General features: G+C 39.5%; 1 protein-coding gene across 1 annotated transcript; it reads right to left on the bottom strand.

Moving 5' to 3' along the window:
• Positions 1 to 7,020: 7,020 nt before the first annotated feature.
• Positions 7,021 to 19,837, bottom strand: LOC131227570 (F-box/kelch-repeat protein At1g57790-like). Its single transcript, XM_058223373.1, has 3 exons — positions 19,789 to 19,837; positions 9,521 to 9,564; positions 7,021 to 8,449 (listed from the first exon to the last, which is right to left on the bottom strand). The coding sequence occupies exon 3, from the start codon at positions 8,437 to 8,439 to the stop codon at positions 7,132 to 7,134; it is 1,308 nt and encodes a 435-aa protein (XP_058079356.1). The 5' UTR covers positions 8,440 to 8,449; positions 9,521 to 9,564; positions 19,789 to 19,837; the 3' UTR covers positions 7,021 to 7,131.
• Between the last annotated feature and the right edge of the window lie 3,954 nt (positions 19,838 to 23,791).

Here is a 23,791-nt window from a genome sequence, read left to right as displayed (position 1 = left end):
GTTCTACCAATGGTTTTGATTAGACGGCCCCATATCTCTTTCTGCGGATTTCCTACCTGCTTGTGGAAGTGGGCGGGCGACCTTTTAGTTGCTCAAACTCTTTCTTCTCAACTGTGTTCTTTTACACAGAAGAACTACCCACTGGATAGAAAAGCACTCACTGATATCTAACCCCCCTTTTCTCAAGGGGAAGGTAAACGCGAGTATGCGAGAGGAGTCCCTCTCCACCTAAAAAGGTATCCACTAAGTTCTTCCAGAACTAGCATGAGAGTAGGATACATTAGACTCGGGCAGGCGAAATCCATTCGGTCAAGTAAGATAGGACTCGCGTCCACTCTGAACCTATGGGTCTCACCGGCCCGAGCCTAAGACTCCCTTACAGAGAGAGAGAGAGAGAGAGAGAGAGAGAGAGAGAGAGAGAGAGAGAGAGAATTTGTGTAACTTATGTGTTGAATGCTATTTTTCTCCGTAGATATTTTTATTTTAGCTTTTCAATTTTTTGCTTTTCTACCCCCTCTCTTTCCATGTCAAAGGAAGCCTCACGTGATGGTCTGTCCACATATAAGGTGGGTCCCATATGATGGACCACCTATATTAACATGTGCTCACATAATGGACGATCCACTTATTAGGTGGCCTTTTGTATATCTTGAATGTGAAACATTCGTAAGCTCTTTTATTAGTCCATTATTTTCGCACAAGTACCTACCTGATGAGTGGACCAGCTTATGCTCAAGCCACGTCATCAGTGGAGCCACCTAATGAATGTACCTACAAAAATTCAATTTTTTACATCTCATCATACAGAAATGTGCGAGTGCACATGGAGCATAGGGTGCTCGTGAATCTCATCGTGTATATTTCTCTTTGTTTTATTCTTCTTTTTCGATCAAATTAACAGTGCCAGACCATGGGTTAAGTATGAGATGCTACAAATGATCATAACTATTCAATCTATAAACATTGAAAATTAAATAATAATCAACAATTTATGTTCAATTCTATTTCTTAATAACATAATCTTTACAATGAAAAATGGACATTACATGGCTTATTCAGGGTAGGCCATACCGTTAATGCAGTAGTTCTTTCACCAATTCACAAGGCCCTGCTGGAGGACCACAAATTCACTTCAGTAGTGCTATGTCTGCCTATTTGGAAAGCATGATCGGCAGTGGATATTGATAGACGGTGGATATTGAAGGTGGGCCCTACATGATGGACAATAACTTTGATGGTGGGCCCCACATGATGGATGACCAACATCAAAGGTGAGCGCTACATAATGGACGGTGCATATTAAAGGTCAGCTCCTAATGATGAATGTCCCGTATCCAAGGTGGGCCCCGTGTGATGGACGGCCCACATCAAAGGCTGGCCCACATGATAGATAGTGTATGTGAGGGAGATGAAAAAGACGAGGGATACATATTCATGATGTTGGAAACTAAAAATGTTTTTCTATTTTTATTTATTTATTTATTTTTATAGTAAGTATGCTGTTTATCAAATATATTAACCTACTAAATAGGTAGAAACCAAGATAAGCTGCTGGTAGAATTTTCACTGTTTTGGATTTCCAAAAAAAATCCATCAATTTTTATTTTTTAATTTTATTTAATTAACCTAAATATTACTTAATAACCATTAACACTCAATGTCAGTGTATACAGGGGTGGTACCAGTAAAGAGCCGCAGCAGTCCGATTAATCAGCCGTAGGAAGCCACGGTGTACTGAGGCGTCCACGTAGGATTTACCGCATGACCGTTCGTTTAAACTACTAATGGTTTAGTGCCACAACTAAATTAAGTTAAGATTAGCCCATTAGAGTAGACTAGTCGGGTTGTGATTGGGCTAAGTGCAGGCCGTCAAGCCAAATGGCCATTTACACTTGGCAGCAGCCCGTGCGGGCTATACCGCGACGTGGGAAGGTCAAAAAATTATAAAAATTTAGAAGAGCATAGATCTCACTGGGCTTGGGGACCATCGCGGACCACGAACCCATTGAGCACCTAGAAGTGAAATCTGGCACTTGCCAGATGCGCCCCACCAATGCCAAAAATTGGAATCTGGCACGTGTAAATAAAACTGAAATGTAAGACATTTCAGCCGTCAGATTTCTTCATAATTTACGATGAGGGTCTAATGTATTTTTCTACACCCGCCCATAAAAATCTGGGACCTGATCGTGAAACGGTGACCGTTGATCGCAAATCGGACCGTTGCGGTAAAACCCCGCATCCGTTTGCCCCCAAATTTTGCATGGCCCTTCATCGGGCCATGGAGCACCTATCCTATTAGTTTCATGGCTAGAGGGCCACCAGAACTGTCCCGATTCTCCAAACAAGCTCTAGACCGATCGTTGGTGGACCACTAGTTCCAAAACTATAGAATAATATTTGTCTCATTGGGCTTGACGTCCATCGCGGGAATCGAACCTGGGTACGGTCCAGAACCGGTCAACTTGAGCTGAAGGACGAGTGCATGAGAAGTGCAAATACCCTAAAGGAATGAACTGAAACTTAAGTGAATTGGGTCGTCCACTCTTATGTGAATTTGAGGATTTCGGACCGTCGATTTACGACCAAACTTTACCCATGGAGTAAGAATATTTCCCTATTCTTATCCGTATAGCCACGGCCCCGATCGACTATCGGTGACCGTTAAATAGACTTCTAATCATATCCGTTAATTGGTGCATCCAAATAGTGGGCCGATCATATCCATACATGGATCGTCATTAGGGTTAACTATCCTACGGTGTATATCGACATGTACACACCATAATGGCCCTAGAGGTTAGAAACACTCTCCCATAGGGCTAGTATGATAAAAACCCTACACTTGGGGCCATTGTCACCAAATCGCATTATAAAAGGCCTTATTTGGGGCACCCACTCCTTATACGAATTTACCCTAAGGAACAAAGGGAGAGAGGAGAGAAAAAGGAGAAAGAGAGGAAGAAGAGAGTGAAGGTGAGAGTGAAGGTGGACCGTAGGCAAGGTGGGATCCAAGGGAGTTCAATCTTGCACCACCCTACCTCTTCTTCAAGGAAGAGCCCTCCACCACAACCACACATTCGCTTTGTTGATCATTTAGGTAAAAACCCTCATCCCTTTTCTTGAAAACCTTGAGTTGAGGAAGGATTTCATGAATTTCTAACATGCAAATGGTTGTTTTAGGGAATTCGGCCGTCCGACTCCAAAAGTCCTCATTCCTAGGTCGTTTCCAAGATCTCAACGATCCATGGGTGCAGACTATTGTTCTTAGGTGGCCTAGCACCAATTTTAGTATGAGTTTAATAATTTTGCTTGCTTGTATGATGTATTTTAAGAATCTAGACAAACCTAGGGAAGACCACACCCTTGATCCTATCGATTCACATGAAATGGTTATGGAATGTTGTTGCCTTTCGTATGATTTGGTTTGAATGGATGATTGCATGTACTTGTCTTGTTTGGTTATCACATGATGTTGCCTCATAGCATGTATGATCCATTAACTCTTGTGTGATTTGGTTCTATTAAGTATAGGAAGTGCTTAGCTTCCTCACTAACCCACACAAAACACATGCACTCTTGATTCATGATATTAGTAGCTTGCTTGATAGGAAAATCTAAATTGTATGTTGAGAAAATATGAAATATGATATTATTTTATGCTAGATGATAACCCTGCTAGTTGGCATGCTATGAGTCACTATTCCTACCCTTGGGTTGGTCAGGAACATGAGGAGAGCGAAGGTGGTTCCGTTGGTAGGACCACCTTGAGGCTAAACCCATGGGTTTGGATGAGTATGTGTGGGCGGCAGTAGTCAGGCTACATGGGTCGCTTGTACCCGATGTCGTTCCGCCACATACTTGCCTGGGCTCGTGCGGTTTAGTCCACTGGCTGACCCACCTAGTTTGTTAACCTTGTTTGCTCACATATGTATGGAAACTGGAACACCCCACCACCGATGTAGCCCATCGATACCGGATGGAATATTGATCCACAGTCTCGTGAGCCGGGCATGGTGGAATGGGACACTATGTCCGAGCTGTCGGCCTACGCTGGGGTGACGCGCCTCCCCGTAGTGACCGCGAGCGACCCCACATTCAGCACCCCCCATGTGCTTGAAGTCGGGGATGGGGGAAACCCGACGGGGTCAAGGATCGCGGGGTCTCGGCCTCACACATTGGGGGGTCTTGGCCTCGCAACTAGTTCAGGGCATTTGATACGTGGGGTGTATCAGATTCCCAAATCTGCTGGATGAATGGACTTAACTAAGAACCCGGTTAACATTATCATTGCATGACATTAGCTAGGTTGGCGACTCGGCAGTCGAGGTCGCACTGAGGGAGTGTTGTCATACGCGATCGTTAGATGTTGTCGCACGAGGGAGCGTTGTGGTGAGGGCATACATCATATCATCCTGCATGCATGCACATTAACAAGACTAGATAGATGTTTATGATTGATTGCTTTTCATTAAATTCTTATTAAAATTGATGCCTGTTGCAACTTAAGACTAATAGCACCCACTGAGTTGATCACTCACTCCCACTCTGGGACGGTGTTTTAAAACACCAACCAGACTCTTTAGTAGTTGCAGGTAGCGATGAGTTCGAGGAGGACGAGTTCTCTAGCGTTGAGAGATCATCTCAAATATTAGACCTAGTGCATACTGACATATGTGAACTAAATGGCGTTCTTACCCGTGGAGGTAAAAGGTACTTTATAATATTTATAGATGATTGTTCGAGATATGCATATATATATATATATATATATATATATATATATATATATATATATATATATTTATCTCTTTTCATTTCAGTAGACTAGTTGTGGTTGTGTTCCATGTTCCAGGTAACTCTAAGCTGCGCATTTAAACTTGATTTAAGCGCATATTAATGAAAACCAGTTATAAGTGACCCCGGGAACTCGGGAGTCGAGTGTATGCACGACCCCCAATTTCCAGGGTGTTACACTTGGATATGTCTTATTTTAAGTAACTTAAGTAGAAACCAAGATAAGCTAGTGGCATAAGTAGCTTATTTAACCTTAAGATCCAAATGCCCCCTAACTCCACTTCATTTTATAGATGTGTTCTAACATGAACTAGTAAAACTAATGAACAGAATGGATTTGACACAAATATTGGTGGTGACCCCCATAAATATTGGTAGGTGGGAGTCAATAGAAACTTGCGTCCCTTGGGGTATCTTCAAAATTGGAAGGCCTGCTCCGGACAAATTTCCAAAAATCAATGGCTAAGGAGATGACACATGTTCAGAGAAAGCGAGTCAAAAGATCAAATGGTCTAAACACTCCAATCTAATAGTTTCCTTTTTGGGCATTCTCGTCCATGGTGTGGCTCATCCAATGAACCGTTTGGATAATTGGAAAATGAAAATCCAGAATCAACAGCAACAGCATTGAATTTGGAAACATGCGAACCAATCCATTATAGTGTATCTATTTAAATAATACTTTGGTGGGCAATTTAGGGGGTGTTTGGATCGTAAGTTACTTCCGATAAGCTATTAATGCCTTAAGTAGTTTATCTTGATTTTTTACTTATTAAATGAATTAATTAACTTTAAATAAAAAAGCTACTTATAATTGATCACAAACCGAACTGATCTCAAATAAGTTTTTTATATATTGTTGTAAGTAGAAAAAGTAACTTATTTGATGGTATCCAAAGGGGCAAATCCATTTAACTTATTAATGACATGGCTTAATGAAAAGTTAGTTTAAATAAGTACAAGGATGTAAATAATATATTAATGAGAGAATATCATCTAAAAATCCTTTGTTATCTCTTTTTCATCTCTTAGGAAGACGAAAATTTGAAGCTGAAAATTTCATATACTATTGCAAAAGGTACTTCCTAAAAACATGTTACTAATCCCAATATAGCACATCATACACAAATAGATATTCCAACAATCCAATCAAGAAATGGACCACCCAAAAGTTATGGCACCCTTCAAGATGGGACATAAATGTGCAAAGGTGTTAAGTAATCAGGACCACTGATCTGATGGGTCAACATGTAGATGAGAGGGCCATAGTCAAACAATTGTAGTGATTTTAGTTCAATTGAGTTTTTTTTTTTTTATCCATTTGAATGTGGAACATGGTTTTCATTATGTTGCCAAAAATCATGCTGGTCCTCTCGACGTCTGGGCCATATGGCCTCATGTGAAATCCAAGCTGTCCATTTAGGTTGGAATTCCAGGTAGAACCCTGTTGCCAAAAATCAGGCTGGTCCTCTCAATGCCTGGGCCTTGTCATACAAAAAATGGACTTCTACAAGAACATGTTACAGCCATCCATGCACCGCAACCCATTAGATGTGAGTACTGCCTGACTTGAACATTATACACACAATTAAAAATCAGTCCCTCCAACCTGACCACACAACAGGAAACAGAGGGAATAATGATGTCTGCCATTGAAAACTTCCTGGGCCTACCGTGATGTTTATTTGTCATCCAACCTGTTCATAAGATCAGACAGACATGGATAAAGGGAAAACACAAATATCAGCTTGACCCAAAACTTCTGTGGTCCCTAAGAAGTTTTCAACGGTAGCTGTTCAATTCACACTGTTTCCTGTGGGTTGGTCCACTTGAGCTTTGGATATGCTTCGATTTTGGGCTTACGCCCTAAAAGTATCAGGTAAAATGAACAGTCGTGTGGATAAAAGACATAAATCACGATGGGGCCCAGAGTTTACTCAGTACGCAGTGGCCTTCCCTGATCAGCAGCTCTGGGCACCTTTTGAGCCCTACCATTATAACCATTTGGCCTAAATATGGAAACCATTCACTGGGCCCCACACGTGGCTACAGTCCATAGGGTTGGGTTCTGCGAGTCCTTTTTATTTATTTATTATTAAATAGCCCCCATGTGCCTTAATTGACCGTGGATTCAAAATTGACCGTTGGCAATGCATCTACTTTGAATCGATCACCAAAGTGAACCATTTATGTTCAAAAAATCAAATTGTAGAATTCACCAGATTGTAGCTAAAGGAGATACAAATAGCAAAAGAATATTTTTTCCATCTTCCTCCAAAGAAAATATAGTTTAAATAAGTAAAAAAATTAATTAATACTGATTTTCGAAGAAAATTATCTCTGTTGAGATCCTTGTCCTACTGAAGTTCGACTCCAATCGAGCTCTTCGGCTGAAGGTTGAAACCACCTCGGTTCAATCCAAGTGCTATAAATATATTCTTCACACTCATAAAAATCTCTGCTAGGATAGCATCTACTGTCCTTAAGCGAGTAGAAAACACAATCTTCACCGCTGACAATAGGAAAATGGATCTTATTTTCCATCCCTTTCACTAATGCTGTAGAGGAGAGAGAAGTCCATCGACCTACAAATAGTATTCGATCTTCCAAGGTTTCCATCTTCACCCACTCCATCTCTGAAGCTTCCAGTCTAAAAACTTGAATTGGAGTCCCAGAAAAACCGATAACCACCATTAATAGCTCTCCTCTCGATTCTACCAAATAATATTCCCACCTACATAAAGGTACTTTACGACAGTTACAGAATTTCAGTGGCTTGGGCTTCGCAAGAATAGTCCAAGTGATTCGCTTTGGATCACAGACACCCAGTACCCCATTATGTCCCAAGACATAGAAAACCTCATCCTTGAAAACCGGATTTGAGTAAGACATCGTGAACGGCAAATTACTAGGCAAATGGTCCTCGATCCAAGACATGTCCCCACGACGACAAATGTATATAGTAACAGAACCACCAAGAGTATTAACAGCAAAAATTGTGGAATCTGAAGAAGTTGGCGTGGATGAGAAGGTGATGCAATTGAATACGTTACGATATTCCAAATCTGGAAGTTCAATCTTTGCTTTGATAAAGGGATTGAAAAGGAACACACAGTGTTCGCCTCTACACATGAATACCCAACCATCCTTGCAGAAAGTAATTGTTGAACCAGAGAGCTCTGGGATATTGATGAAATATCTCTCATTGTACAAAGGATCCAAGAAGTTACACATGCCATCGCCTTTCCCAAAATACATGAGCCATGGCGAGTGATTTCTGAGAAATGGCAAGCCACGACTACTGAACAATGAGAGATGCCGTTTTGTGATTAGGTTCAGTGGGGCAATTGATCGCCAACTTCTGCAGGAGGAGATCAGATGAACAAAATCTGCTCGAAAGAGATGCAATGCGATCAACTCTAGAAGATCTATTGGAAGGTCAGACCAAGGTCTATATTCAACAATTTCTGTCTTTTTGGATGGCGTTATTTCGAAGATGTCCTCCATATCACCTAGGTTGGTATTTTCTTGTTGGATCTCTTCCAAGTCCTTTGGCATCCTTTCTTTTTGAACTTGTTCAGCTCCTTTCTTCTCATCCTTTCTTCTTGTCCTTCTACGTTCCTTCTTGCTGGATCTCTTCATATGGCTTAAACTGTATGAGGGACACCGTAACACAGCAATTATTATCAAACAAATTATGAAATTACACCTTAAGCAAATGAGAAAAAACCACTCTTCTCAATAAATATAAGCAATGACTGTTTCAGCTTCAGCTTCAGAAAAAATAGTTCCATAGAGTTAATCAAGCCAACAAGGGGAGGAATTATATGACATGTGACCAAAATCGCAGCACAGTATATGCAGTTTTAACTTCTTAACAAGTGAAAGACATCATCTGATAGGACAGACCATTGGGATGTTGCATTCCACTATGGATAGACCATGCCCCAAAAACCTCCCAGATCAGATGATCAAGCAGCTTGTCTTGGTTTTTTAAGTCGAATGTGGACAAATTGTTGCATTTCTCCTTAACTGTCGATTTATAGGCCACAAATTAAAATGATACAATCATCATGTGGAGGAAATTTTAGGAAAGTCCATCTATGGTGCAACACAACAGCCTAGAGGTCTAGAGTACCAAACCACAGGCTCATCTTGTCAGAATTGAACACCGATCATCAAGTACAAAGCTGGAACTTTAGCTGTGAAAGGGTTAAAATTCAGATTATGGAAGTTTTTTTCTGTCTTTCTTTCTTTCATTATCTCAGCTTTTACTATTAATCTTGCTGGAACTCTTCCCCTGATTGTAGCAAAGGCATTAGAATGCTGTGTAAGTGTATGTCAGAGAATGCATACATTCTGTGTAGTCAAGTGTTGAGTGAAGCACCTTATGCGAGATTGACCAAAAAGGCTTATGACAGAGAGTGGGAGCTCATTCTTTATCTCAAGGATAGATTTCCTCTTTCAAGGATGGAGAGGATGGATGAAAGAATGCATTTCCACTGCTTTTGTCTCAATTTTAACCATTGGAATTGCAGTCACGTTCTTCCAAATATCCATGGCTCTTCAGCTAGGTAACCATTTGCATTCTGTTTTATTCACCAATGTGAGAAGGGTCTTAAATTAATATGATGCTTACAAGGATAGAAGTTTATGCTCTCCGGAAGGCTATGAAAGATCACATATAATTTGCTGGATGAAAGCATATTGAGGTAAGTATTACCATATGAAAGATGCCACCAGGCATGAAGAGACTCTAGCTGGCAGCTACCAAAGAAAGAAAGAAATGTTAGCCAATCCTCTAACAGAAGTGATTGGAGATATATTTAACATGCAATGGGACTATGGTCTTTATGTAGATAAGTAGCCAAGAGTACGTTCTCCTCTCATTTTGATCAAATCACCCCACATCTCACATGTACACGCTCCACCATGTGCACAAGAAAAGGCCCACTTTCCTTTTCTAGCCCATATCTAGTTTCCTTTTCTTTCGTATCTCTGTACTAGAAATTTATTTTTCTTTCATATCTCTATGTTATTACTTAGATTTTTCTCGCTCGAGTGCTTTCTTATTTTAGAGATTCTATGTTAGGAAATTAGCTAATTTAGATTTTCTGGTCTAAAGATTTTTTTTTTTTTTCCTATTTTGGAGATCTTGGCTAGCTCATAGTCTTACATTTTTTTCTGTTTTGTGGTTGAAACTTCAATCCGGTACATTGAATCCTATTGCAATTAGTTTCTTCCTTAATCTAGTTGCATTAAATTGGTGTCAGAGTAAGATCTGTTCTTGGGATTTTTCTCTCACTTTTTTTTACCTCCTCTTTCCCATCTTATTTTCACAATTTTTGTCCAAATATTCATCCCAAATCTCTTCTCAATTCCCTAAACCAACCTATTAATTCCGCCCTTTCACAACAGACCATATATACTTTCCATCTCACCTAAACCATCACCTCATCTTTATCCCAAATTCCACTAGTAAACAACCCCTACCCCATCAACCCACCTTCCTAAAACCTTTTTTCCATTCCAAAATAAAAAATAAAAAAATCTCCCATACTTTGCAAAAACCTACCATCTTATGAGCACTAGAAGATGGATGACTTGCAATCGTGTGATGGCTACAAAACCTCAAGATGGGAGATGGGACTGTATTGACATTGCAACAAGCAATCAATTTGATCACGAAACGATTTGCATCGACAATGTGAAGACTTGTTTCACGGCCAAAGCAAATACTTCGGAAGGACGGGCTACTGTTCTTGAAGAAGCAAGAAGGGGAATCAATCCAAACCGTCAACCATTTAAAGATGGCCTTGAGGCAGATTTAGAATCCGGAAATGTTGACTCAGGGTATCTTGGTCAAAATGGTGATTTTCACAAAGAAGAACATGAGCCTGGCTATAGGGTCCAACAAAATGGCTATGCGCCACCTAGGACAAGAGAAATGAACAATCTCCAACGTGACTATCCAAAATATCCTGAATGAAGACGGAATGTTTGCACTAAGCATGTTAAGATTGAGATTTTCGATTATGATGGTAATTTGGATGCCAAGGTGTTCAATGATTGGATAAAGTCAATAGAGCATTATTTTCATTCGTACGAAATGGAAGAAGCCATCAAGTTTTGTTTTGCTACCCTGAGACTTAAAAAGGCGCGGCTCAAAATTGGTGGTACGCAGTCTAAGATGACTAGCAACGATATGTCTTTACTCCCGTAAACAATTGAGAGGAAATGAATGTGAGATTAAAATAGAAGTTTCTGCTACTAGATTATGAGACTTCATCTTTCCAAGAACTCACGCTTCGGCAAGACAATATGACTATGGAAGAATACACACAACGTTATTAAGATTTAATTATTCGTTACTGCCTCAAAGAGACCGGAAAACAACAAGTGGTGCCTTATTGCAATGGATCACAATTCAATATTCAAATAGAATTTGTGATCGTTCTGCTCAATAGGGTAGACAAAGCATAACATATGGCCTGAAAAGTGCAGGAGCAGAAGTTAGTGATAAGATGCAATAGCCCTTGGACGCAGATTGGTTACTGACGCTACCGGTAGCGAGGTGGCTACTGGACGATGCTCTATGGGCCCCACAATGATGTATTTTTTTTTATCCATGTTGTCCATCTATTTTTCTAGATTATGGCATGAGCACAAAAATTAGGCAGATCCAAATCTCAAGTGGACCACACTACAAGAAAACGGTGATGATTGAATTTCCACCATTAAATACTTCATAGGGCCCACTATAATATTTATTTTCCATCCAACTTGTTAATTAGGTCATACATACCTGGATGAAAGGAAAGCAAGAATATCAGCTTCATCCAAAACTCTTGTGGTCCCCAAGAAGTTTTTAATGTTGGCCGTTCAATCACCATTGTTTCCTCTAGTGTGGTCCACATGAGATTTGGATCTACCTCATTTTTGGGCTCATGCCCTTAATATGAGTACGCAAATGGATGGACTGAGTGGATAAAACACATATCTCATGGTGGGTCCCACATAGCACAGTCCAGTCAATGTTATCAAAAGCGATCGCATAAGTGATTATGCAATCCATATGGCATTTGCGATGGTCGCATATGCCATATGGATGGTATGAGATCGCATACCATATAAAAAGGCACTTCCCCCTCTTCCATTTGCAACATAAACATCCTAAAACACTCTCCTACTCTCATACATCATTCTAAAGCCCTCATTCACTCTCTTAATCTCTTAGTCTTTTCTTTACTATTCAAGATCAAGTCAAGGACTCAAGAAGCAAGAAGTTGAAGAATCAAGGATTGAATCACTCTATGCTATTCACTCTATCTCTCTTTCTTATCTCTTCTATAATTCTATTCTCTTATTATTCTAATTTTTAATCTCCATTCTAAGAATAGAAAACTTTTTTATTTTCGAATCCCTATTGTAAGTTTCTAACTTGTGTTTGTGTGATCTATTGTTCTTGATTTCTTTTTAGAATTATCATTTATCAAGATTCAAGAGTTAAGACTCAACTCAAGAAGAGACTCTCAAGTCTCAACAACTAAATAGTCAACACTCAACTCAATAGTCAAGTCTCAACTCTCAAGTGACAATCACACACTCAAGTCTCCTAACAAAGTCTTTTATTTTGTTTCATACTTTCATTGTAATTTGTAGACTTGTCTTCTTTTATCTACTTTGTACTTTGTAGTTTCTAGATTCTAGACTTCTAGTTTATTTCAACTTTCAACTTTCTATATTATTTCAAGTTTGAAGTTTCTAGTTTAAATATTTTTAGTTTCTTGTTTATTTATAGCTTATAGCTTGTAGGATTCAAGATTCAAGATTCAAGACTCAAGAGTGTGATCATTTTCAACTTTGAAGAATCAAGAGTCGAGACTCACTTTCACGACTTTCAAATACAACAACAACTTTCAACTTCCAAGGACTCAAGAGTCTCTCTCTCTCTCTCTCTCTCTCTCTCTCTCTCTCTCTCAGTATTTTAAACTATTTACTTTTGATGAGGCATAAAAATGAAGGATCATGAATAAATTAAAAGAAGATGTATGAGAAGAAGATGACGAAAAGAACAAAGTTCATAGTGTTTGCGCAGACCCGCGCAAACCATAGTGATTGTGCGGGACCACGCAAAGGGTTTGGATGGTTGTGCGCACCTGCACAGTGGAAAATCAGTCAGAATGATTGGACGACCGAGATTTGATGGAAGGTGGGCCCCATGGCACAAAGATCGAGGGTTCTCATGTATGGAGGCCTATAAATACCCCACTCCCTCTCTCATTTGGACACATTGAAGATTCTGAAGAAGATCATAGCTCCAGAGAAGAAGAGAAGTTTGAAGGTATCAAGAGGAGAAGGAAGGGAGAAGAGAGAGGAGGCATTGTGTAGGGCCGCGCAACAGCATGGTGTTGTGCGGGAATAAACACTCAAGAGCCGGAATGTTGTCGAAATGGCTGGATAGAATTCAATCTTCGATCTTCCTTCTGTACAGGAACATGAGCTCAAGAAAGAGAGATCAGATGATCATATCCACACAACATTCCTCTCAATGAGATGACCAAATCACAAGTCGAAATGCTACCGGATTTGATATCCAGATTTGACATTTAAACTCTTTCAATTTCCGTATCCTGAATAGTCTATCTCAGAATCAAGGGAGATCAAAGGATGTAAATGAACTCAGTATGAATAAATATGATGATTGTTCTCTATACATTCTCTCTATTATGATTAAATAAGATAATCTCACAAATCAAATGCATTTGTTTCTTGTCGAAACAACTTTATTTAGTACTTACTAGTAGTATTTACTAATTACTTAGTAGTTAGCACTTGCCTATTAGTATTTATTTAGTACTTACTACTTAGACTAATAGACTCTAGTCTAAATTCTAAATTTCTAATACACAATCAATAGTCAGTCTCATACACATACTACGGTCAGCTACTCTACCCTACTAGGCTACTACATAGTGTCATCATATCTTCTTCTCAATCTTCTACTTTGAAGCCAAAGTCAAATGACCCAGGTTGGAAGTATGGGCACTATTGAAGTGCCAATGAAAAGTCCCAAGTAGTGTGTGACCTATGCGGATTCATAAGTTCCGATGGTATTGGCCAGCATAAACAACACCCTGTGCGCACATTGGGAGCAAATGAAAGAGTATGTCCCAATGTTACTCCAGAGATCTGTAGGAAACTCATGGAGTATATGGATAAGCATGCTCGGAAAAGACATGACACAATGGTTATGCAAGAAGAATTTATGGAGAGAGAAGCTCATGAGGATATCAATGTAGTAGATTTAGATGAATCTACACCACCTACATCCATAGGGTGATATAGACCGGCCGCCAAAAGAGATGCTGGGCATGGGAATATGGATGGGTGGTGGGGACCACATATGGAAGATGTGGTTGACCAAAGGGGTAAGGGACCTGCCCAAGCCAGTTTAGAAAACCAGTATAAGAAGAATGATAGAAAAACCACAATTCAGTACATTGCAAAGTAGTTGTACCAAGGTGGTGTAGCTTTTAACACTGTGAAAATGATGAGTGTTAAAGTTATGGTTGAAGTTATATGCCATTTTGGACATGGCTTGAAACCGCCTTCCTATCATGAAGTGAGGGAGAGTTATCTAAAAAAGGAGTTTACTAGAAGCTTTATGTCCGAATATAAAGAAAGTTGGAAAAATATATGGTTGTTCATTAATGCCCGATGGATGGACCGATAGATCCAGTCAGACATTGATTAGTTTCCTTGTAAATTGTCCAATTGGTACAATGTTTTTAAAGTCCATGGATGCATTGGCCCATTCCCACACGGCCGATTATTTTTTTAAATTATTAGATAGAGCAGTTGAAGAGGTGCGAGAGGAATATGTTGTCTAAGTTATCGTGGACAAAGCAACTAGTTATGCAGTTGTCGTACACCAAGTTATGGAGAAAAGGCGACGTTTGTTTTGGACACTATGCGTGGCACATTGTGTCAATTTAATGTTAGAAAATATAGGTAGGTTATATCTTCAAGTAATAGCTAGGGCTATGAGAATCACAATTTTTATATACAAGCATGCCCTTCTTCTCAATCACATGAGAAACCACCTTAGGTAAAACTTGCTCCGTACAATCGTCACCCGATTCACAACAGCTTTCTTAACACTACAAAGATTACATTCAAAGAAAGTTGAACTTAGGTCCTTTATAGTGTCGGCTAATTGGAATAATGGACTATAGTCAAAAAAGGCCAAAGGAAAGTTAGTCCAACAAACCATTCTTTCCACCCAATTTTAGGCTCAAGTGGCAAAGGCCTTAAAATCATCTGAACCTTTAGTAACTATGTTGCAATTGGTGGACGGTGATGAAAAGCCACCCATGGGATATATTTATGATGTGATGGAGAGGGCTATAAACAAAATAATGGAACACTTCAACTATAAAGAACGAGATTACCAACCCATCCTAAATATTATAAATGCTAGATGGGCAGCTAAATGACATCCCCTTTTGTATTCGGTTACCTACATCCTTAATCAAGTCGTATTCTTTGCGTCCGTCGATTGGACTGCAGTAGTCGCGTTTCATATGGTCAATTTTTTAGACACTTTAGAAAGAATGGTTACAAACAAAGAAGAACATGATAAAATTTCTCGAGAGTTGGACTTCTACCTGAAGAGTGCAAGGATTTGGTCAAGAGAGATTGTTATTAGGCATAGAAGTATGAAATTGCCAAGTATGCAATTTATTTTATAAAGTTCTACAACGTACAATGCAAGCTGTCTAAGTGAGAAAGTGTCTAACTTAAACGAATTTGCATAGTTGACTGGTGGTCTATGTATGGAGTTGACCCGAATATGAGGGATCCGATACTACAAAGTCGGTCATGAGAATTTTTCGCCTTATGTAGTTTTCAAGCGGTTGCGGGCGCAACTGGAGTATATTCGAGTTGATAAGTTTTAGAAATTACAACTTAAAGTTTTGTAATTTACTTCTAGCTTCAATTTTCAATGCTAACTTGCTAATATTACATATTATAAATGTTAATGGCATATAAATTCACACGAAAAAAAAAAAAAAAAAATCATCTTGAACAAAGAAACTCAACAACCTGACCTTCATCCAGTATAACCAAAAGTTGTGAGAAGGATTCCAGGCTATGTGAGAAAAGTTTGGATTCTATGATCCTATCGGCTTAGCTGATTTAGAGGCAGATAGTGAGTGGCTTGTGAAGACAAAGGATCCAATCTTTGCGGGTAAGTCCCTTACATGGGTCCAAGTCAAAGATTCCGCTTATGGATCAACACGTGACGAAGGTTCTCAATCTCAATGGCAGAGAAGATGAGTTGGAGGGGTGAGCAGTAGCATGAGGCCTTCGCCTAGTAGTCAAGGAGAAGACAATGATATTGATATTGAAGAAGCACAAGAAAATGCTCAACCATTATACGGGGATGAGCCACTTGTACGGACAGATGATAAAGAAACGGAAGAAGATGAAGTGTTAGTTGAAGAAAGAGATGACTTTAACGTTGATGATGATGATGATGGTGATGGTAATTTTTAGTTATTAATAGCTTAGATAGCATAGGTAATATACTTACTAACATTCACAAATTAGTTTGAAAATTGATGGGAGTAGTGAAGTCTTTACGAGAAAAAAGAATAGATTTTCCCAAAAAAAATCATTTTTTCAATTTTCAAAAAAAAAAAAAAAAAAAAAAACACGGTGCGATCGCTTATGCAATTGTGCGATTGCAAAAGCAATAACACCGTGTTGATCGCATACAATCGCTTAAGCAATTTGACAACATTGCACCTAGTACCTATTGGTTATTGATAGCGTTAGTAGGCAATCCGTGTCCTTAGTCCTCAAGGTGAGAGCTATACATCCATCTGTCCCACTGTTGGTGGCTCCACAGCGCGTCTGCAACTTGGCACGTCCTATGGCCCAATTCATGGAGAAAATTCGGGAACGGGAAGTATGTATGCTTTGTCCCAATTTTAGGATATAGTCCCTAATGAACTACAAAGTGAGCTTCTGCACATACCTAACATTCAACATGCGATTGATTTGGTACCTGGAGCACCACTACCAAATCTTCCAGCAAACCGAATAAACCCGATAGAGCATGCAAAACATCATGGAGGAATTACTAACCGGGGGTTTTATTCGTGATAGCCTCAGCCCGTGTGTTGTGCCAGCGTTGTCGACACCAACGAAGGATGGCAACTCACAGATGTGCGTTGACAATCGTGCCATCAACAAGATAACAACAAAGTACTGTTTTCCCATTCCACACCTAGATGACATGTTGGACATGATGGCGAATGCTACAATCTTTCCAAAGATTGATTTACGAAGCTGGTACTAACAAATAAGAATTCATCCTGAAGATTAAATGGAAAACAACTTTCTAGACAAAGGATGGATTGTATTTGTAACCTAACAAAGGCACCTAGTACGTTCATGCAAGTGATGACGCAAATTCCACGGCTATTCATAGGCAAGTTTATCGTTGTATACTTTGATGATATCGTCACCTATAGCCATTCACGAGAAGATCATTTGGATCATCTTTGCCGATTGATGAGAGTATTACTCCCCGAGAAACTCTATACCAATTTAAGTGTACCTTTATGAGTTCCAGCGTAGTCTTTCTAGGGTTCGTCGTTTCAGTAGAAGGCATGAAGGGTATCGTCCTACTCCCACAAACATTCATGAGGTTTGTGGTTTCACGGGCTAGTGACATTTTAACGGAAGTTTATTCAAAACTTTAGTTCCATTATGACGCCTATGACTAAATGTATGAAGGCCAATCCATTTGAGTGGACCAAAGCAGCAACAAAGGCATTTCAAGAAATCAAGTGGAAAATTACGAAAGCTCCAGTTTTTAGACTTCCTGATTTTGAAAATGTGCTCAAAGTTGCCTATGATCCATCTCATAGTGTCATCAACTAGGAAGGGCATCTAGTGGCCTTTTTTAGTGAAAAACTCAATGAGGGACGAAAGAAGTATTCTACATACGGCGTGGAGTTTTATGCTATTGTTCAAGCCTTGAAACATTGGCGTCATCACTTCATTAATCAAGAGTTTGTGCTCTATTCTAATCACAAGGTGTTACATTATTTGAATTCTTAGAAGAAGTTGAGCACGTAACACGCTAAGTGCAGTGCTTATATTTAGGAGTTTTATGTTATTGTTCAAGCCTTGAAACATTGGCGTCATCACCTCATTAATCAAGAGTTTGTGCTCTATTTTGATCACAAGGTGTTACATTATTTGAATTCTCAGAAAAAGTTGAGCACATAACACGCTAAGTGCAATGCTTGTATTTAGGAGTTCACATTCAACCTAAAACATTGGGCCAACATCGAAAATAAGGTAGTAGACGCCCTTAGTTAAAAATCACATTATTATCTACCTTATCAGTTTCCGTTGTTGGGTTTGAGGAACTTGAAAGAGACTATGAAGCATATGATGATTTTGGGAAGATACTTTCCACACATATTATTGACTCTCAAGTACTGAGCACCCACAATTTAGCCTGCACAATGGGTACTTATTCTATGGTGTGAGGTTGTGTCTTCCTAAAAGTTCCTTATGAGAGCTTGTTATACAAGAAGGAGATAGTCATTCGTATGGCTCAAACTTGAGAGGTTTCCAGTAGGCTCTTATATGAAGCACCACTTCGAATAGGCAAGTCCTTATCGCATTTTGAAGAAGCAAGGTGATAATGCATATCTAATTGAACTTTCACCTAAAAATAAGTCTCATTTTTAATGTGGAAGACCGTACATTTTACCTTGGACATCACGAAGACCAAAGCATGGAATAACAAGCTATCCAAATACCCGAGGTGTCTCATCAGCTTGAAAAAAATCATTGAAGATGTGTTGGATGATTAAATAATTCCCACAAGCAAGGAGATTATTAGAAGTTTCTTATCGAGTGGAAGGGTGGACTGAAATCCAAGCATGTGGATCTCAACAAATGATTTCAAGCGCATCAACCTAGAGCGCTTTGCAGAGTACACTGTTGTTAACTCAAAGGAGTAGAGTTTTTCCAAGCCGGGGAGAATCGATGCAATCGCCCCTCTTCCCACATGTGCACAAGAAAGGCCCACTTTCTTTTTCTAGCCTATCTCTAGTTTCCTTTTCTAGGATATCTTTATATTAGGAATTTCCTTTTCTTTCATATCTCTATGATATTAGGAAATAAGTAATTTTAAAATTTTCTTACTCAAGTGTTTTCTTATTTTAGAGATTTTATGTTAGGAAATAAGCTTATTTCAATTTTCTTGTTTAAATAATTTTTTGTTATTTTGGAGATCTTGACTAGCTAGGAATCCTATTTTTAGATTTCATAGACTATGTTGAAGATTGTAAGCACTCTTTATAAACAGAGCTTAGACCTATGGAATAAGATACAATTGAATGATATTCTCTTTGAGAAAATTATCTTGTCTCTCTATGGTAGTTGTTGAAGGGGGAAGTGATTGTTGATCATGCTTGGTCTTGCATTCTTCTCTTTTGTGGCTCAAATTCCAATCCAATGCATTGAATCTTAGTTTCTTCCTTAATCTAGTTGCATTACATTTCCAAGTGAGACTTGATAGAAGACAGAAGTAAAACAGATGAAATCAAGTATGTGTGAGCAAACACTAAATAAAAATAAGACTACCCTACATCAGACTTCAAAAATAAACTCTAACATGTAGCAGCTGCATTGTGATGCTAAAACGTGGTCAGTTGATGAAGTTAGGGTTTCCTGAACTTCACCGATAATATAATTTTCGTGATTTGTAGCAGATAATCCATGTGCAAGGTTTTCCAAAACAGTTGTAATGGGCCACCCTGAAAAAACGCATCGTAACCGACCGTTACGATGCACCGTAACGGCAAAATGGCGGCGGCTCCACAACCGATTTCAAAAAAAGAAAAAAAAAAAAAGAAAAAGAAAAAAAAACAGAAAAATCGATTAAAAAAGACGTACTTTTTCTTTCTTCTTGTCTTTCTCTCTGCAAGTGTGTGTGTGTGTGTCTCTCTCTCTCTTCTTCGGTCCCCCTGCAAGTGCGCGTCTCTCTCTCTCTCTCTTCTTCGGTCCCTCTGCAAGTGTCTGTCTCTCTCGCTCTTTCTTATTCTCCTTCGGTCCCTCCGGACGCGGATTTCCTGCGATTTCGCAGGAAGTTCGTGCGCAAGGATACTGGGTGGGGCCCACCCAGATGTTTTTGAGAAATCCACCCTGTCCATCCGTTTTACGAGATAATTTTAGGACGTTCTAAAAAAATTGAGTCGGATAAAATACTCAAGTGGGTCACACGACAGGGAAAATTGAGGAAAGAAATTTCTACCGTTGAAACCTTCCTGGGCTCCACCTTGATGTTCATATGCTATCCAAACCGTTTATAAGGTCATTCCCAATGGGATGAAAAGAAAGCACCAAATTTATAGCTTGATACAAAATTTTTAGGACGTTTATGGCCATAAGAATGCTTAAACTGTGCTCAATGAATTCCCACTGTTTCATCTTTTATGGCCCACCTGAGTGTTGGATCCTCCTCATTTTTGGTCGTACGCCTTAACATGATCTCGTAAAACGGATGTACGGGGTGGATTTCTCAAAAACATATATGTGGTCCCCACCTTACATCCTTGCGCACGAAATCCCTGCGAAAGGCTTTGTCAGCAAATCCGCGTCCGGTTCCTCCGGTAGGGAAACGGATTGGCTACTTCCCCTGCCGCTAGCCCGGTGGCTGATGGTCGGTTCTCTGTGGGCCACCATGATATATTTGTTTCATACCTGCCTTTTATCATTTTTACAGATCATTTTATGTCTTGATCCTAAAATGAGAGGGATATAAATATCAGGTGGACCACGTTAGAGGAAAATAGTAGTGATTTGGATATCCACCGTTAAAATCCTACTAAGGCCCACTGTACCGTTCATTTGACATCCAATCTGTTGATTAAGTAGAACACTAAGTAAATATCCAATTCATTGTCTCTTATGGTGTGGTCCACCTGAGATTTAAATCTGCCTATTTTTATATCATGCTCTAAAATGACCTAAAAAAGTGAATTGAAGGCAGATAAAATACATATATCATGGTGGGGCCTATAGAATGTGTTACACTAACCAATTGCACATTATTAACTAAGTACCCCATAGCATACTACTGAGTAAACTCTATGCCCCTCACAGTCCATCCATTTTTAGCAGTTGAGTTTAGGGCATGAGCCCAAAATTAAAGTATATCCAAAGTTCAAGTGGACTACACCAAAGGAAAGGGTATGAGAAATTTACCACTGCATGACCCATTTACCCAACGAAGCCCACCTCATTTTACCTTACCCGAATAAGCCCCAGTTGTACGAACACCTTCCCAAAGGTCGAAAATGCCCCTGGTATAGCCGACACACCCTATTGACGCTGCCAGCTGCGTCTCCACCAAAAAACCTGGTTTTTTCTTCTTTCCTCTCCTTGATCCTTCATCCTACCCGTAGATTTTCATTTTCTGATTACTTCTCCCCCTCTGTCACTGTCCACCCTAGCAGTAAAACCCTCTTTTTACCTCTTTCTTCTTTCCCCTTTATTTGGTCGAGAATACACACCCCACACACGTCCTTTTCGACTTTTTTGAGCCTAAGATAGGATGAAAAATGGTCCCCCCAGCTAAGAAGCTTCGAATGGCAGGTATATTGAAATCCCTGCTTTCATTTTGTCGACCCCACTGTATATTATACTATATATGCGCATGGTCCACAATTCATTTTCATTTTTTTAAAATATTAAGCTTTCTTTGTGTGGACCCCACTGTATATTATACTATATATGCGCACGGTCCTCAATCCATTTTCATTTTTTAAAAATGCTTACTGGTATGGCATGTCCTGATAAATGAGCAAAATCAGGACTCAAATGCCCCACATTGAGGGTTTTTTAAGCAAGGAATGAAATGAGATGTGAAAGTAAACGAAGACTATGAAAGAGACTGAGCACCAACTGAGTCAATAGACCAAGGACCCATTATTATATTTTTGCATCGCATAGCCTGGATAAGGCTGATGGTATTTATGTGTCTATCAGCATGTTTTCGCATTATTCTAATATTGTATGATTTATGGGCCTGTCAGTATTTCTGCTTACTCTGATTACTCTGATATTGCTTACTTGGCACTTATCTCGTGCACACACTTTCACCACCCACTAAGCTTTCTATAAGCTTATGAACGATATATGCGTGTAGGTAGCGTTAGGTTGCAACAACGTTAAACTTGGAGCGTGCGGCGGTCTTCTGGAGCTTTGATTTTCGATATATGTATTTTCCCTTTATTTATTTCATTTGTTTATATTAGTGGATATGTGATGATGATGTTGCTTTATATTTGGGTATACTTGTGGTTATGCTTATTATGAGATAAATGTACTTTGAAAAATCCTCCTTGTAGGATCCACGGATTGAGACCTGGTACGCACAACTGAGCCGAGAATGGGGTACTACGGAGGCTGTCAGCACTGGATTCGGCGATCGGGGTTCTTGTGAGTCCGATCTCTGGGTTTGGGGCATGACAGTTATTGATTCATAAGCTAAAATGACTGTGAACTAAGATAAAATGATAGTGAACTAAGCTAAAATGATCATGAACTGAGCTAAAATGGCCATGAACTAAGCTAAAATGATTGTGAACTGAGCTAAATGACCATGAATTGAGTTAACTTGACCATGAACTGACTTAATTCCGGCCATTCCCCGTCATTTCATGGTTAATTCCCTTCACCTCATGGTCATTTCCAATCATTTCATGTTTATTTCTGGTCATTCCCCTTCACTTCACGGTCAATTCCATGCATTTCACAGTCACTTCACTTCATGGTCATTTCCATGCATTTCACGGTCAATCTGACGATTCCGTTTCATTTCACGGTCATTTCCATGCATTTCACGATCAATCCTGGCGATTCCGTGTTGATTCATGGGCATTTCCATGCATTTCACTGTCAATTAGCTTCACTTCACGGTCATTTCCCTGCATTTCACGGTCATTCCCGGCGATTCTGTGTTGATTCACGGTCATTTCCATGCATTTCACGGTCAATTCCCTTCATTTCACGGTCATTTCCATACATTTCACGGTCGATCCCTTCACTTCACAGTCATTTCCATGCATTTCACGGTCATTTCCATGCATTTCAGGTCAATCCGGCGATTCCCTTTCATTTCATGGTCATTTCCATGCATTTCACGATCGATTCCTTCACTTCATGGTCATTTCCATGCATTTCACGGTCAATCCCCTTCACTTCGCATTTCATGCATTTCCCGGTCATTCCCGGCGATTCAGTGTTGATTCATGGTCATTTCCATACATTTCACGGTCGATTCCCTTCACTTCACGGTCATTTCCATGCATTTCCACGGTCAATCCCCTTCACTTCCCGGTCATTTCCATGCATTCCACGGTCATTTTCGGCAATTTTGTTTCATTTCATGGTCATTTCCATGCATTTACGGTCATTGCGGTCATTCCCCTTCACTTCTCGGTCAATTCCATGCACTTCACGGTCAATTCCATGTATTTCATGGACAATACCCTTTACGTCACGTTCAATTCCACTCATTTTACAGACAATTTCCTTCCCTTCATGGACAATTCCATGCATTTCATGGTCAATCCCCTTCATTTAACAGTTAATTACAATCCTCAGACAAATCCACTCACGGTCAATTTTACGACGTTCTCGGCCAAAATGCAACATATAACTTTGAAAATTGACCCATAACTTAGTGAAATTGGGCGTGGACTTATTGAATGTCACCTATGAGTCGACCATTTAACATGGAACTTGTTAAAATGGCCCATGACTGCTTGATATTGACATTTTTTTTTATTGACAACCTTAGTATTAATTTACCGACAACTACATGAAATTGATTGATAAATGAGTGAAACAAGACCAAAACTTGTGAAAAATCACTAATAAGTCATGTACTTTT

The sequence above is a fragment of the Magnolia sinica genome, chromosome 15 (assembly GCF_029962835.1).
Source record: "Magnolia sinica isolate HGM2019 chromosome 15, MsV1, whole genome shotgun sequence".
In the NCBI taxonomy this organism is placed as follows: domain Eukaryota; kingdom Viridiplantae; phylum Streptophyta; class Magnoliopsida; order Magnoliales; family Magnoliaceae; genus Magnolia; species Magnolia sinica.
The sequence above is the reverse complement of the archived record's forward strand: the minus strand, read 5'-3'. Positions and strand labels throughout refer to the sequence as shown.